At 40.2% G+C, this 13,309-nt stretch overlaps 1 protein-coding gene across 1 annotated transcript in view; it reads left to right on the forward strand.

The window, feature by feature from the left end:
• Window positions 1-13,309, forward strand: part of LOC150091114 (propionyl-CoA carboxylase alpha chain, mitochondrial-like) — a 1,103,107-nt gene that overhangs the window by 232,223 nt on the left and 857,575 nt on the right. Inside the window, exon 4 of the mRNA XM_090381963.1 lies at window positions 4,136-4,249. Within this exon, the coding sequence (XP_090238089.1) occupies window positions 4,136-4,249 (114 nt within the window). The remainder of the gene's footprint in view (window positions 1-4,135; window positions 4,250-13,309) is intronic.

Here is a 13,309-nt window from a genome sequence, read left to right on the forward strand (position 1 = left end):
CATCTTATTTACTATTTTGTAACTTACACGGGTTACAGATTCATTTTCAGTAAATATTTTCGTGAACACATGCCTTTGTGATTCCAAACTATGTTTTATGAATTTAAATTTTTCAGTACTATGTATATAAAGTGCTTAGCATCATAATACACAGCCATTTCTGAATAAACAGAAAATTTTTAAGGTGGCATCGTTTTAGGTTATATCTCATATTGTGAATACAGTGATGCTAAGCACTTTATATACATAGTCTAAATTTGTTCGCAGCTTGAGGCTCTAGCCCTAAATGCGCCTTAGTCTAAATTTTTCAGTACGTAACTTTCCAGAAAATTTCGAAAATGTTGAAAGATGTTTTGTTTCGTAATGACGCCAAAGATTGTACTCTTTTAAAACGGCAACACTGTCATTGAATATCAGGCACATAGCCCTTTGGTTACTTGCTTCCACAAAGAAGTACTTTTCTTCCCATTCTTCATTGAAAAGGCGACACTCAGCATCTACTTTTCTTTTCTTAGTAGCCATAACTATGGGAGAACGGCAAAGAAAAATATCTAGAAAGGAGAAACAATTTCTTACTTATATATTTATTACTATTTGTAATATAATATTTTACAAGAATTTACCTTATTTTTACTTACACTTATTTTAATTTCTTTTAACAGAAGTTTATCTTATCTTCACAGAAAATATTCCAAATATATGCAGCCAAACGTTACACTGCACTCTAACTTTTGACAGCGCTAACATCTATCCCCTGCTGCACCCTAGCGATCATATCCCATAATCATGATCGACGGAGATGGGCGGTAGATATAACTACGTTAACGGATGGCGGGTGTTCCTGACAAAGAATTTACCCTTTTGTGATGTCACGTGCAGCGCCACTCGCCGTTGCCAAGGTGTAGCCCCGCTCACAAGCTGTCATTGAAACAGTAGTATTTCATTGATTCACTATTTATTATATTTCCATATAAATAATTACAGTATATTTTAGAAATTTTGATCATTTATAGCACAGTGCGGGGCGGGGCGGATGAACAGACTACGCGGGCTGGATCTGGCCCGCGGGCCGTAGTTTGGTGACCCCTGCCCTAGATGATCGCAGAACTTTCATGCCACATCTAAAGTCCATGAAAGAGAAGGCCAAAAATTATATCAATATGCTTGCTCGCTTCACCCGCAGACTGGGGTGTTAAAGGGCTTGCACTCCACCTTCTTTATTCAGCTGTTTTTGTACTGTTTGTAATATGCGGTGCTGCTGCCATATGGTTCCATCATTTGTCCAGCACTAGGAATGTTATTCTGCAGATACAACGGTTGATGTTAAAAATGACTCGGGCTTGTTGAATGACATCAACAGCAGCACTACAAGTATTAACAGGTTGTATTCCCCTTGACCTCCAAGTGGCCCTCACAGGGCTTTCCCATGCCATCAGAAAGAACAAAGAAACCGAATTCCTTGGGATAAAAACTATTGTCGATGCAGATCCGAAGCAAGAACTCCGGCATACTTGGTAGCATTAGCATTAGTAGAGGCATTTGATGCAAGAAAGCAAGCTTGTGCAGCATCAGCCAAAAAAAAAATAAATAAATAAAAAATAACCACTTCCACATCACCCCTCTGTTCGTTCGAAATACCTGTCCAGCTGAGCCTTAAACTTATTTAGGCTATCAACTTCCACGACAAGGGATGGAAGTCTGTTCCACCAACCAACCACCTGCTGGCTAAAGGCAAATTTCCTCACGTCTATCGTACATCTGTCTTTCCTCAATTTGAATTTATGCCCTCTCAGGTGATTATTCTGAGCAAGAGGAAGATTCCCATCAGCATTGAGCATGCTCAAACCATTCAAGGCTTTATACACCTCTATCAGATCACCTCGCCGGTGCCTAGTCTCCAGACACTGTAATTTGCAAAACTTAAGCCTTTCTTCATAAGAGCACCCCTTTGTTCCATTCACTAATCTTGTTGCCCTTCTCTGTACTCGTTCCAGCATCTCTATATCCTTCTTGAAATGAGGCCTCGAGACCTGTATACAGTACTCTAGGTGTGGTCTGACCATTGCTTTATACAAGGGAATAATCACCTCCTTATCCGTGCTAGAAAAATTCCTATATATCATCGACAATACACCATGAGCTACTCTTGTAGCCCATCTGCACTGCTCAGAAAACTTCATATCTGCCTGCACAACCACCCCAGGTCTCTTTCATTCTCTACCACTGCCAGTGTAGTACCACAGAGTTGATATGTTGCTCTGGGGTTGCTGTTTCCCATATGTGGTACTTTACATTTGTCAATGTTAAACTTCATTTGCCACCTCTCAGCCCATCTGCTCAACCTTTCCAGATCCTGTTGCAGTATCATAGTGTCAGTAGTGTCCTTGACAACCCTGCCAACCTTCGTATCATCTGCAAACTTGGACATCAAGCTTGATTGACATCATCAATATCATTTATAAATACAGAAAACAATAATGGACCCAATACTGAACCCTGAGGGACTTGTTTCCCTCGGGCAAATCCGTTGCGATGATTCCACAAAATGCAGTACTGCCAAGCTATTTCTACCTAGTGTCTCCTACCTCAACAAACAAAGGCTTGGTTGGTTCTTCCCTTTTTTATGACAGGACATGGGTCATTCAAAAAGCGACTTCAGCACTTTGGACTTGTAAATGATGCCCATTGTGTTTGTGGTGAAGTGGAGGTCTGGCACTACGTAATGCACTCGTGTAATGTCTACCTGGACCTACATAATCAACTGCTACTGCATATAAATTTAGCCACACTTATTCTGGAAAGTAACCTGTTAAAATCAAAAGAAGCACTTTTAGCTTTTAGTAGATATGCCTTAGCAGTCTTCAAAAGGCATTGGTGTCATCTCACCAAGTGTGATCCCATAACATAGACTTCCAGACCAGACATACTTGAAGCCGCTATGATCTCTCCTCGTACCTGCTCTTCCCCTTCACCGGCCACCATCAGAACTGAATGAACGCCCAACTTGACATCTTCCCCGTTGGAATGAAATGATGGCACCGAACTGATAAGAATCAAACTTAGACACTTCCCATTGCACCTACCCAACTTTGCTGACCTCTCTTATTCTGGAAGCTGTCTTCCTTTCCCTGGCCTTCAGTGGGCTCCCAGACCAGATGTGATTCCTACTTCTCCCTTCCCACCTCTTCTCTCCACTAGAGGATGGCTTTTTTCCTTATCCTCCTCCTTTTACCTACTTTGACTCCACCACTTGTACTATCTTCCCCACTCTCTTCCCTTTTTCTTTCTTTTTTTTTTTTTTTTTTGGTCTCCGTCCAGAAAGCTCAGGCAATCCTGGCAGAGATCAGCCAGAGTATGAAGGCAGCCTGATTCACCTCCCAGTGGTGGTGGCAGGCAATGTAGGGTTCCACTGTGGCCAAGTAGCCAGAGGCACAGCAACAGAACACAACACAATTTTGCATAAACCAGACACTACACTTTTTTCTGGCTTATGCAGTAGTTCTGCATTCCATCACAGAGTACATATGGTGCAGATGTGAGAAGCCTAACCCTAAATACTATGCCACAAATCCATTTCATTTCATTTGTGTTCAAATGAAAAATCATAGGGCAGAAATGTAAACCTTGACAGGCATTCTTACTAAAAATAAGCTGAAACAAAATTATGATTTTTCTATGCCATGGGGAGGCAGGCACTGTGTGAAATTGTTAGATAGTTTTAATTGATAATTGATCTTTAAAAAAAATATATATAACTATATTTTATATTATCTGATGAGAACTTTGTTACTGTATAATTTTTTGTATTTTGGTTGATAAACCATAAAAAAAAATAGGTCTTCAAATTCAAAATACTTTATATATGGGTACAGTAAACTGCTTATGTGTGGCTTGTACCAATATATTTTTTCTATGCATGTCACTTGTGGCACAGATGCCATTGGTTCACCATTGCTGATCTGGAGGAAAGTGGAACAAAGAATACTAACAAAATTTTTTTTTCTCAGATTCTTTTGCAATATAAGTGTTGAAAAGCAGTAAAGATTGCACAAATATGTTATTTGTATAATGTGATAAACACAATATACTTGCCGGCATACTGATTTTTTATAACTGATATTCATTTCCAATGTAGTTACATGTGAAGATGGCTGATGAAGCTTACTGTATTGGAACAGCACCAGCCAATCAGAGCTATCTAGATATGGATGCCATAACATATGCTGTTAAAAAGTCTGGAACCCATGCTGTAAGTTTTTGTAGTGCTGAGTTTTTAACTTTAATTTTGATTCATTTAGGAGATTATGTTTCTTTTTCTCTGTTTTCTCTTGTCTTGGCCCCGGGTGCCAAGCGTTATAGTGATCAAGCGATTTTCAGAGTGATTCATAGAGCGTTTACTCAGAGCCATAGTTCTTCTTTAGTTTAAAAAGTTTTTTACATTCTCTTTAATTAATAACTTAGTCTTACGAAATGTAAGCAAGTTTTAAGAAAGGAAATCCACCATTCTTTTTTTTCTTTAAACTAATGTATTAACCCTTATACTGCTCCTGCCTCCCCCATGGTGGGGCCGGTAACCTCAGAGAAGAAATCCACTCGGCAAGGGCTGAAAGGAGCAAAAATGGAAAACAGTCAATTTCCACCTTTAGAGCCATCGAGCTCAAGACTAGCAAATGACAATGAAAATGACTATTCTCAACCAAAATGACTATTCTCAACGAAAACAACACCTAAAGAAGAGATACCAGCCTTCCTCATCTTGCACTCTCTATCAGATCAGCCTCTGAGCAAATTATCTAGTGCAGAAATGCGTTGAGTCTGCTGTTGTTTCACCTAAATCAGTAAGGTGGCTTCAATCAGGTGATCTTCTAATAGAAACTACTCAACCTCAACATTCTGTGAAGCTATTAAAGCTCACAACATTTGGAGGACACCAAATAAAAGTTACTCCCCATGCCACTTTAAACTCCTCTAAGCGAGTAATAACAGAATGGCATTTATTACTTGTATCAGAGGAGGAAATTGTCCAAGAATTACACGATCAAAAAGTCATCCAAGCAAGGAGGATCATGACCCGAAAAGACGGTACACTCGTTCCAACAAGAAGCATAATTCTTACCTTTAGCACTCCTAACTTAAATACATCTGTGAAAGCAGGCTACCGGCATTGCTGTGTCCATCCATACATTCCAAATCCCATCAGGTGCTACAAATGCCAAAAATATACAGTGGTCTCAGACAGTTTTTAAATTCTGTATAGTGGGATCAACTGACGATGTTACCAACAGTAAATTCTAAGTGGGTAGCATTCAAGGAATTAATCGTGGATGCTACTAAAAGTTTCATACCTATTAAGAAATGTTGTTCAAGGTTTAGGCCTAAATGGTTATCAAATGAACTAATGAGACTCGTGACAGAGAAGAAAAATGCATGGGATGCATATAAATTATCAAGCGACCCAGAAGCCTATGGCAGATATAAGCTAGTCTGTAATCAGGTCACAAAGGAGGTTAGGCAGGCGAAGGCAGATTATGAGAAATCTTTGGCAAAAGATGCTAAGAAAAACAGCAAGGATTTCTTTACTTATATAAACTCTAAAAGGAAGAGGGATGAATCTGATTGGTCCATTGGATATCGATGGTTCGGCTGTTGATCATCCTGCTCAGATAGCAAACAAACTGAATGAGTATTTTGTATCTACATTCACACATGAGAAGTTATTAAGGTTTGAAAATGCCAGAAGGTTATAAAATTGTACAGGGTGCTTAATGATTTTATAATAAGTGAGAGCAAAGTGGAGGAGAAATTGTTGAAGTTAAACATAAAAAAGATACATGGGGTGGATGGGATCTATCGAGTTATATTAAAGGAGGTGGCAAAGCAACTAAGCAAACCCTTAGCCATAATTATGAGAGCATCCTTGGACTCAGGGGAGGTCCCTACGGACTGGAGATGTGCAAATATATCCCCAGTTCACAACGGGGGTCGTAGGGTGACATGAGTAATTACAGACCAGTTAGTTTAACTTCTGTTCCGGGTAAAATAATGGAGTCACTGGTTAAAGATGCATTGCAGGATCATCTAGACAAGACTGCAGCAATAATTCAGGCACAGCATGGGTTAACCAGGGCAGGTTAAGGGAAAGTCTTGTCTGACAAATTTGATAGGATATTATGATGTGGTTACAAAGGAACTGGATGCAAAAAATAATTTTGATATCATATATTTTGATTTCAGGAAAGCTTTTGACACTGTTGTCCATGGAAGACTATTGTACAAATTGGACCAGAATGGTATTAAGGATAAGTTGCTACAATGGATAAAAGGATGGTTGAGTGGGAGAAGACAAAGGGTGGTAACCTATGGGTGCTGCTCTTCGTGGACTAATGTTATTAGTGGAGTCCCACAGGGTTTGGTTTTGGGTCCACTGTTGTTTTATATATTTATCAATGATATTGATGAAGGTATATCAGGCTTAGTGTCAAAGTTTGCAGATGATACAAAGGTTGGCAGTGTTGTTAATGACAGTAATGGCAGTGTACTACTGCAACAGGATCTAGATAATTTGGGCAGATGGGCTAAGAAGTGGCAACTGAAATTTAACCTTTACAAATGCAAAGTACTGCATATGGATAGAAGGAACCCCAAAGGAACGTACCAACTGTGTGGTACTACACTTAAGGTGGTAGAAAATGAAAAAGACCTGGGTGTAATTGTGCAGGCAGATATGAAGTTTTCTGAGCAATGCAGAAAGGCTGCCAGGGCAGGCCATGGGGTTTTGTCAATGATATATAGGAATTTTGCTAACAGGGAGAAGGAGGTGATTGTCCCTCTGTATAAGGTGATTGTCCCTCTGTATAAGGCAATGGTCAGGCCGTGCCTCGAGTACTGCGTGCAGCACCTCCAGACCTGTACGCAGGTCTGGAGGCCCTGTACGCATTTTAGGAAGGATGTAAATTTGCTTGAGCATGTACAGAGAAGGGCAACAATATTGGTGACGGGAATGAAGGGATCCTCTTATCAAGAGAGGCTTAAGTTTTGCAAATTGCAGTGGCTGGAGCCTAGGCACCTGTGCGGTGATCTGATTGAGGTGTATAAGGCCTTGAATGGGTTGAGCACGCTGAATTCTGATGGGATCCTTCCACTTGTTCAGATTACGAACTTAAGTGGGCATTAATTCAAATTAAGAAAAGACAGATGTAGAATAGATGGGCAGAAATTTGCCTTAACCAGTGGGTGGTTAATTGCTGGAACAAACATCCATCTGTCGTTGTGGAAGTTGATAGGTTAAATAAATTGAAGGAGGAACTGCACAGGCATTTGGAGGGAATGGTGTGATCTTTTTTTTTTTTTTTTCGACTGATGCTGCATAAGCTCATACACTTGCTTTCTTGCATCACATGCCACTACTACTACTACTACTACTATATGGACACTCCCAGACTGCATGTCGATGTGAGACAGTATGTCCCAGTTGCAGGTCAAAACATCATAATCAATCTGATTGCCACTACCACTCCGCATTGCCCAAATTGTAAGGGTAACCACCCAGCTTTCTCAAAAACATGTGAATTATGGAATCAAGGAAAAAAAATTCAAAAATATAAAGTAGAGAACAAAGTGACATATTCGGTGGCAAGAAGACAGATAATCAAAACAGAGACAAAGTGAACATATGCTACAGCAGCTCAACCTTCACAATATGTAGGGATCCAAACTGAAGTATTGATTCCTCCGAATGTATCAATTGCGAACTGGGCACGTTCGTTGCTTTCTATTTCAAAACAGTGTCCTACACAAAAAACAAGTGAGCAGTCCAGTAATACCCCAATCACCATACCAACGGATGTTTCCTCAGCAATAAAAACCAAAAGTAATAGAAACCACGAAACAGCAAACATCCACCACCGGAATGGACATCAACGAACATCAGGATTCAGAAGATACCTTTTTAGAATTACATGCAACCGATGAGATGAATGTGACCCGACCCATCTTTCCTAGGAAAGAAAAAGCAAAAATTGATCGATACAAGCAAGCTGCAACTAAAAAACAGTCAGAGTCGAAAACAACACAAAAAACCACATAATGGAAAAAATTCTTCAGTGGAATTGCAGAGGATTTCGGAATGCAAATGACGATTTGCAGGATCTAATCGATCGGTATGAACCAGCTAGCATAGCCCTACAGGAAACTCTTCTAAATTCACGAGTGTGTCCTTCTGTCAAAAATTATACCATCTTTAGACGAGCTAGGAGTATTGACATGCCAGCTCATGGAGGGGTGGCTATTTTTGTCAGAAATAACATTCCATCCAAACATGTTTCCCTTCAGACTCCTTTTGAAGTAGTGGCAGTGCACATTGAAATTGATATCACCATTACAGTAGCTTCTCTGTATCTCCCTCCTAATTTCGCTTTCTCCTCAGATGATTTAGAAAAGCTAGTAGATCAGCTGCCATCTCCTTTCTGCTTACTGGGTGACTTGAATGCTCATCATACTCTATGGGGATCTCCAAAAATTGACAAAAGGGGTAAAATAATAGAATCGCTGCTTGATACTCATAACCTTACCCTGTTAAACACTGGTGAACCCACCTATGTCCATTTTTCTACAGGATCCATGACTGCAATAGACCTTTCAATCTGCTCTCCCTCCATTTATGCCAATATGGGGTGGTCAGTTCTGAATAACCCACTAAACAGTGATCACCTACCGATTTTTTGCAATATTCAAACACAAGTAAACTTGTCTCCATTGCAGCGATCCACTTGGAAATTGCGTAAGGCAAACTGGCATAAATATTCCTCCCTAATCTAGTTTGATGATGAGATTGTCCAGTCTCAGCCCATAGATAGTGTCACCGATCATATAACGAATCAAATATTACAAGCTGCAAATTCTGCAATACCTCAATCTTTATCTGGAAAACGCAAACAGAGTCGTTACAAGTTGAATCAGGAATGCACACATGCTAAACAGACAAAAAATTGAGCTTGGAATCTGTTTAGAATATTTCCTACAACTGATAATTTTATTAACTTTAAAAGACTCAAGGCCAAATTCTCCAAAATGAGAAGAAAAGCAAAGAAAGATGCTTGGATAAGTTTTGCTTCCGCCATAAACAAGGACACAGACAGCAGACTCATCTGGAAGAAAATTCAAGCACTTATCGGTAAATTTGTGCAGTCTTCAGCCTCAATCCTGAACTGGAAATGGCAGGAATTGTCCGCTCCAACAGAAATAGCAAACGCATTAGCTGAGTCTTTCGCCAGTATATCAGCAGTGTCCACATACAGCCAAACCTTCCAAAAAATTAAGGCATCTGCAGAACAACATAAAATAAATTTTTATACTAAGGCATCTCAACCGTACAATCAGCCATTCACGTTAAAGGAACTTTTTGAATCTCTAAACAAAACATCAAGTACTGCTGCCGGCCCAGATGGAGTATGCTATATAATGTTAAAAAAGTTAAATAATAAAGCAATAAGTTCCCTATTGAAATTCTACAATTGAATATATTTAGAAAATATTTATCTGCACTCATGGCGTCACTCAATTGTACTGGCCTTTCTGAAGCCAGGTAAGGATCATACCAAACCGAATAATTACAGGCTCGACACTGCACTGTCAAGCATTGTCGACTGGCTTCACTTCCTTGGATTTTTATGTGTTTCTTAACTAATAGCATAATCCCCTCCTCCTTTCCTATCCTGTCTATCCTTTCTGTACACATTGTACTCATCAAATTTCAATTCTGCACTGCTTATGTCTGTGTGACACCATGTCTCTGATATCACAACAACATCTGCCTTTGATGTTTTGAGCAATACCTCAAATTCATCAAATTTATTTACCAAACTCCTAGGGAGCCTCTGTAGCCAGTTGGGAAGGAGCAGCAGTGCGTAGCACAGGCTTCTTGATTAGACCGGGGTTCGAGCCCATCACCACCAAATACGGAGAATGTGGAAAGGTCAGGGAATGACCACCACATATCCCGGAGCAATATGGCCTTATTTGCTAATGCTCCTAAAAACCAAATAACAAACAACAAACCAAACTCCTAGCATTGGTGTATATGCAAGTATATATGCACCTGTTCCTATTCCTAGCTACCTGAGCACAACCCATGTGTTTACTTGTAACGCAGTGACTCCCAGCAGTCATTGAAATACCTGCATCTTGTTTTCCAGGCTGCTGCTCATTCCAATAGAAGCAGTGCAAGAATCACTTTCGCCTCTGCCAGTGGCTACTGTTAATATATTAGTTCTTGTATCCCCCCAAGGTAGCAGTTTTCCGACCCACCTAACACTGCCTTGATAGCAACAGCAAATATCCTTGCACCCTTTCTATTTAAGTGTATCCCATTCCTGTAGAAACTGTCTCTCCTGTTAACAAGTACAGACCAGGCTGAAAAAAATTCTATGCCTTGAACCTTGCACAATCTTTCCAGGGCCGAATTGATCAACAAGGCTCTCTTCATATACTCCCTCCGATTGTGTCTGGGTAGAATTGCAGACACTATCAAATTCAACCATAATTCACGGCTTTTTTTCAACAGTGACGTGTACTTGTTAAGAAATTCTGTCGGTCTCCTACTCTTAATATCATTAGCGCCAACGTGTACAACAATATCCCTTTTGTTCTCTCAAAAGATGATTACCACTCAACAACGTCATCAACCTTTGCCCCTGGCAGACATACCCTGGTCCTGTTCCCACCTATCCTTTTTACATGCAATGTTCTGCATTTCCACAACAATAGAGTCGCCAACAACTACTAGTAACTGTGGGACCAGCGCATTCTGACTTCAGGGTTGCCACTGTGTTGCGTGATAATCAAGTGCAAGCTCTGGCGTTGATGTCGGCAGCTAAAAGTTTGATGGGCCCTCAATTTAGATCATTCAGGGGCATCCACACTGTCTTTCAAGCTCTCATAGAGGCTCACAACAATGTAGAGTTATTTTGATGATTGTTTTCTACAGCAGCATGTTTGAGATGCAACTAGTGGGAGTAATTCTCTTGATCTGATTATCAGTAGTGATTCTTCATGCATTAAGAATCTGCAGATAAAGGAACTACTAGGTGGCAGTGATCACAGTGATCTGAAGCGGGATTTACTCAAAGAGGTAACTAACATCAGGGGTTAAAGTGAAGGGTTTTTGCTTTCGTAAAGGTGACTACGGTGGTCAGAGACAGTATTTAAATTCTATACAGAGTGATCAACTGATGATGTTACGAACTGCAAATTCAAAATGGGAAGCTTTCAGAGAATTAATCTTGGAAGCTACTAGGCTTTTCATACCAACTAAGAAATATTCTTCAAGATTTAGGCCTAAATGGGTGTCAGATGAAATAATGAGACATGTGGCACAGAAGAAAAATGCATGGGATACATAAAAATTAACAGGTGACACAGAAGCATATGATAGATATAATCAAGTCACAAAGGAATTTAGGCAGGCAAAGGCAGATTACGAGAAATCTTTGGCAAAAGATGCAAAGAAAAACAGCAAAGAGTTCTTTACTTATGTAAACTCTAGAAGGAAGGGAATGAATCGGATTGGTCCACTTGATACTGATGGTTCTGCTGTTGATGATCCTGTTCAGGTAGCTAACAAACTGAGTATTTTTCATCTACATTCACACATTAGGAGTTATTCAGGGAGGGAAATGCTAGCAGTGAATTAAACTCTGGTAGTGAGCTAGATGATTTTGTAATAATTGAGAGCAAAGTGGAGAAGAAATTGTCAAGTTAAGCCTTATCAAAGCAACTGGAGTGGATGGGATCAATCGAGTTATATTAACAGAGGAAGGAAAGTAGTAAACAAACTCAGACATAATTATGAGAGCTTCCTTGGACTCAGGGGACGTATCCATGGCCTGGAGATGTGAATCATCATCATCAGCCATTTTCAATCCACTGCAGGATGAAGGCCTCTCCAGCAACATCCCAGTTCCTTCTGTTTTGAGCACTGGCTTTCCATTTACTACCCACAAACTGATGAATTTCATCTATCCGTCTCAGCTTTGGTCTTCCAGGTCTTCTTCTAGCTCCTCTTGGGTACCATTCTGTTATTTTCTTAGTCCATCTGTAATCATGTCTTCGAGCTATGTGTCCTGCCCAAGGCATTTTAGGTCTTTAGTTTTGATGAGAATGTCCTTTACTTGAGGTTGCTGCCTAATCCATGTGTTTCTCTTCTTATCTAACAGTCTGATTCCCAATATAATTCGGCCCCGAGTGCCAAGCGATAGTGTCCAAGGGATTTTCCCAAGTGAGATATAGTGCTCTTTCTCAGTGATTTGGTTATATTTACTTTCTAGTGCTTTTCGCATCCTCATTTCTTTGTAAGTGGTTCTGTACTTAACAGATCCTAAGTAAGAACCCAGAAAGGAAAATTATCTTTCTTTTCCTAGTATATTTATTAATTTTTGCACTAACAAACTAACCTCTCCAACCGCTTGGCCACTAGGTGGCACCACTCCTGCCTCCACGTGGCGGGGCCGGAAATCTGGGTGGAAAAGCTCTCACTCCCAGGGCTAAAAGGAGCAACAATGGACTGTGATACATGTCCACCACTAGAGCCAACAGGCTCTCAACATGTTGAGACCCGCAGAATGGAAGACGATCCCAATCTTCCAAAAAGAATGAAAAAGGATGGTAACAAATCAGAACCACCAGCTTTTCTGATTATACATTCCTTATCGACTCAGCCGCTAAGCAGACTCTCTCCCTTTGTCATCCAGAGATGTCTCGAGAATGCAGCAGGTACACCGAAAATGGTGAAAAGGCTCTAATCAGGAGATCTTTTAATTGAGACCACTCAAGCAAGGCATTCAGAATTTTTACTAAAAATGTCATCTATAAGCAGAATACCAATCAAAGTCTCACCACATAACACCTTGAACTCCTCAAAAGGAGTAATAATTGAGTGGGATTTGTTGAATGTAACCGAAGAGGAGATAGTCATGGAATTACTGGAACAGAAAGTAACTCAAGCAAGAAGAATTATGATAAAGAAGGATGACCAACTTGTTCCCACACGTAATATTATACTGACCTTTAGTACAACAAATTTGCCGACCTCAGTTAAAGCAGGCTACCTAAACTGCCGTATACGCCCATATTCCAAACCCTCTAAGATGTTTCAAGTGCCAAAAGTTTGGTCACTCCCAGACAACATGCAGAGGCGAAACTACTTGTCCTAACTGCAGATCAAAAAACCATTCACAAACAGAGTGTACTGCAAAGGCTCCAGAATGTCCAAATTGCAAGAATGACCATCCAGCATACTCAAAATCGTGCGAAC

Source organism: Mastigoproctus giganteus, chromosome 1 (assembly GCF_048544385.1).
Source record: "Mastigoproctus giganteus isolate SK-2022 chromosome 1, ASM4854438v1, whole genome shotgun sequence".
NCBI classification, from domain to species: Eukaryota; Metazoa; Arthropoda; class Arachnida; order Uropygi; family Thelyphonidae; genus Mastigoproctus; species Mastigoproctus giganteus.